The sequence below is a fragment of the Hylobates moloch genome, unplaced genomic scaffold, assembly GCF_009828535.3.
Source record: "Hylobates moloch isolate HMO894 unplaced genomic scaffold, HMol_V3 SCAFFOLD_9, whole genome shotgun sequence".
Classification (NCBI taxonomy): domain Eukaryota; kingdom Metazoa; phylum Chordata; class Mammalia; order Primates; family Hylobatidae; genus Hylobates; species Hylobates moloch.
Window position 1 is genome coordinate 59,201,189 of NW_026652284.1, and position 3,997 is coordinate 59,205,185.

At 38.7% G+C, this 3,997-nt stretch overlaps 1 protein-coding gene across 1 annotated transcript; it reads right to left on the reverse strand.

Annotated features, from left to right (window-relative positions):
- Positions 1 to 802: 802 nt before the first annotated feature.
- On the reverse strand, positions 803 to 1,428 carry LOC116813822 (prothymosin alpha-like; the record flags this gene model as incomplete). The annotated part of the gene is made up of 1 exon (XM_032760924.2): positions 803 to 1,428. A coding segment is annotated over one exon (357 nt), but the record flags the coding sequence as incomplete, so codon positions are not given.
- Positions 1,429 to 3,997: the final 2,569 nt, after the last annotated feature.

A 3,997-nucleotide genomic window follows, 5' to 3' on the forward strand; every position in this document is an offset into this window, starting at 1 on the left:
AGTCCAGGTGCCACTTTTTATGTAGAGCACATGGCAACCCAGATTTGATGTCAATATTTTAATCAATTATATCTTTTTTTTTTAGAACAACTCAGCAAAATAAAATTCCTGTTTATTGTTGGACAACATTGTTTCACACATACATCAAACAGGCCAAAAAAATAAACAGCAACTTCATAGACAAAAAAGGAAAAAAAGAAACCTTTTATCTTTGTCCTTTTTAACCATCTCATACCAACCAACTACTTATAGTACAGCTAAGTACATACACAAAAAAGTTACTGGAATGCTAGGAATAAGATTGTTTTTCTGTTGTCATTTTTGCTTTTTTTTTTACAAGGTTTTTTTTCTCCTTTGAGATTATAATGAACATGGTCACACCACAAGTAAAGTCAGAAGTAGGACAGAGAACACGCTCTGAAGGCTGGTTTGGTCATCTGAGATCATTAAAAATGGCTGACCCGCCGGGCGCAGTGGCTCACGCTTGTAATCCCAGCACTTTGGGAGGCCGAGGCGGGCGGATCACGAGGTCAGGAGATCGAGACCACAGTGAAGCCCCGTCTCTACTAAAAATACAAAAAATTAGCTGGGCATGGTGGCGGGCGCCTGTAGTTCCAGCTACTGGGAGAGGCTGAGGCAGGAGAATGGCGTGAACCCGGGAGGCGGAGCTTGCAGTGAGCCGAGATTGTGCCACTGCACTCCAGCCTGGGCGACAGGGAGAGACTCCCTCCATCACAAAAAAAAAAAAAAAAAAAAAATGGCTGACCCTAACAATCCGTACAAAAATATAAAATGTAAATAAAAAATACAAACAAATTTCCTTTTTAAAATACTTTTAAGAAAAAAAGCAGGGCCTTGGAAGTTTTGGTTCTTTTTTCCTCCCCTGTTGCAAATTCTCAGGGTTTGGGTTGGGTGGTGGAGAGCGCGTGTCATCTGCGGGTGGCACTGCCCACGGTGGGCGGGTGGGCCTCTCTACTCGAAGGTGACCACGTTTAGATTCTGAGACGGGAAGTGGAGGGTGAATAGGTCATGGCGGCCTTTTTTTTGGTTTAACTTTTCCTTTTTTGCTGTCTAGTCATCCTCGTCGGTCTTCTGCTTTTTGGTATCGACATTGTCATCCTCATCATCTTCAGCTGCCCGCTTGCTCGTAGCTGACTCAGCTTCCTCATCTTCATCTCCATCCTTTTCCTCACCATCACCTTCTTCTTCCTTCTCCTCTTCCTCCCCACCTTCTTCCTCTTCATCTACCTCATTGTCAGCCTCCTGCTCCCCATTTTCCTCATTAGCATTCCCGTTAGCTGGGGCGTCTCTTCCATTTTCCGCCTCTTCCACAACTTCCTTCTTCTCCGTTAAGTTCTTGGTGGTGATTTCGGAGCTGGTGTCTACGGCTGCGTCGGACGTGGTGGGGCATGAGGGTGATCCGATGCAGGGGATTAAAAAGAAAGCGAGAGTTCAGGGACTCTGGCGATAAAGCTGCCGGAGTCCGCGGCGGCGGAGGAGGCTTGCGGCGGAGGCGGCTGCGGCGAGCAAGGCGGCGGACGAGGTACGATGCAAAGATGGCTTTTCAGAGCAGCCAGTGGGGTTAATCAATTATATCTTATTCTCATTGCAATTAGTTAGCATGATGCCAGATTTTACTAAGCATACCCAGTTCAATTTACATACACATAAATCACTGGCAAATTCCTTTGGCATTTCAATATGAGAGCTACTAAGCTCTCTCAGTAATCTTTAGAATATAATTTCCATTTTGAAAAATAAATTAGCCAGAAATCAAAAAATTTTTTTAAAAACCATCTATAGTGAGGAAGAGAATGTTACAACATTAATTCATTTCCTAGACGAAAAAATATTTCCTTTTTTTGTTTGGTCAATTCTTTTTCATCTGACGATAAACAATAAAGAACAAAAGTAAAACTTAGAGAAACATTATTCATTCAGACCTTCCCATAAGTGATGCCTTCTCCTCAGTTAGATCTTCTGTGAAAAAAGGTTTTTTACAGACAGGGTCTGGCTGTGTTGTCTCAGTTTGAGTGCAGTGGTCAATCATAGGTCATTGCAACCTCAAGCAATCCTCCTACCTCAGCCTCCCGAGTAGCTAGGACTACAGGCATGTGCCTCCATGCCCAACTAAGTTCTCTTAATTTACTTTTTGTGGAGACAGGGTCTTGCTATGTTGCCCAGGCTAGTCTTGAACTCCTAGCCTCAAGCAATCCTCTCACCTCAGCCTCCCAAAGTGCTGAGATTACAGGAATCAGCCACCGTGCTAGGAAATGGATCTTGTTTCTAATATCATCCTTCATTGACCAATCTACAGCAGCTACCAGTTACTTTCAACCCTATTACTTTGGTTTAATTATTTTCCTTGAATTTATCACTATCCTATGTTTTTGATTATTAATTAATTTATTATATGTATCTCTACTAGAATAGACTTCATGATTATGGGAACATTGCCTTATTCATGTCAATTGTATTCTCAATGTTTACTATAGTGTCTAGCACGCAGCAGAGATGCAGTTGATATTTGTTGAAGAAATGAATAATAGTGCCCTGCCTATCTCAAAAGAGAAGAAGAAGAGTGTACTGATTAAGAATAAACCAGAGAATGACAACCCAGTTTCAAATCCAAGAAGGATTAGCTACATAATTTGAAGAACCTAGTACAAAATTAAAATGCAGGACACATTATTCAATACGTATTAAAAATGTTGAGACAGCAACGGTACAGAATTAGTTAGTGTGGACCCATTTAAAGGATGGGTTCTTTTCAAAGCAACTGCATAGGTTACATGGCCATGAAGGTGGACGTAAATGATCTTGGGCAAGACGCTGGGGATGCGACCAAGGATTTTCATTTGTGCACCTGGATGAAAGGATTTGTTATTAATAAAGAATTCTGAACAATGCTGGTAAAGGAGAGGTTTTTAATTTTTAAATTTTTAAGGCATTTTGGGGGGCTGTTCTTCAGAAAATCAAGTGATCAGTTTTAGAAATGTGAACTTTTACAATGTTGAATTTCAAAAGAATTCAAAAGATAGAGACTTCAAAAGATTTCAAAAATTTGGAGCTTCTCCGTATGATGCAGAAGAAACTACTAGCCTTAATGTAGTGCTGTCATCCCAGTGCATCTTTTTTGTTTCTTCATGGAACTGTGCATCCAAAATAGAGTATATATTACATATTTTCAACCTTGTTAATGGACATTATACTGGATAGATAGTATTGCATTTTTAACTCTCTCACTATTATATCATATAAAATGTATCTGGGTTTTGTATGTATTTTAATTTATTTCAACTAAGGTATACTATGCCATTGAATGAATATTATTATTACATTCTTTTTATGACAGATATTGAAGCAGTTTCCTCTTTACATCATAAAGTGCTACAGGTATTATTGTATATGTGTTTCTATGCACCTATGCTAGAGTTTCATTAAGAATTATATCTGGATGATAAACTACTGAATTGAAGGATATGGACATCTTCAGCCAGACATGGTACAACTGTTTTTATATGTGTTACATAAACTCATTCTCCCATTAGACTCCAGAGTTGATAATTATTCATACCGTCATCCACATCATTTTAGTTTTGTCAGACTTCTTTTTCTATTGCCAGTCAGATGAGTTGGAAAAAATGCTCACTTCATTTTACTCTGCATTTCTCTTATTTCTACTGAGTTGGGCATTGTGTTATATTATTTTCATGAATATTCTATTGTCATTGTCTGTAAATTCCCTGTTTATATCATCTGCTGATCTTTCTATTGGATTGTTTATAGTTTTTTATTAATTTATAAGTATTTTGTTTCTGGATGCTAATTCTTGATGGTTAGATGTATCACAAATAATATCCTGAAACTATTGCTTTCTTTATTTGTTTTGGATGTCTTTGTCATGAAGATCCAGAAGCAAGTAAAAACCTCAAATGGCTTAGACATGTATAATATATAATTTTCTTATACAGCAAGGATTCTAGAGTAGCTATCT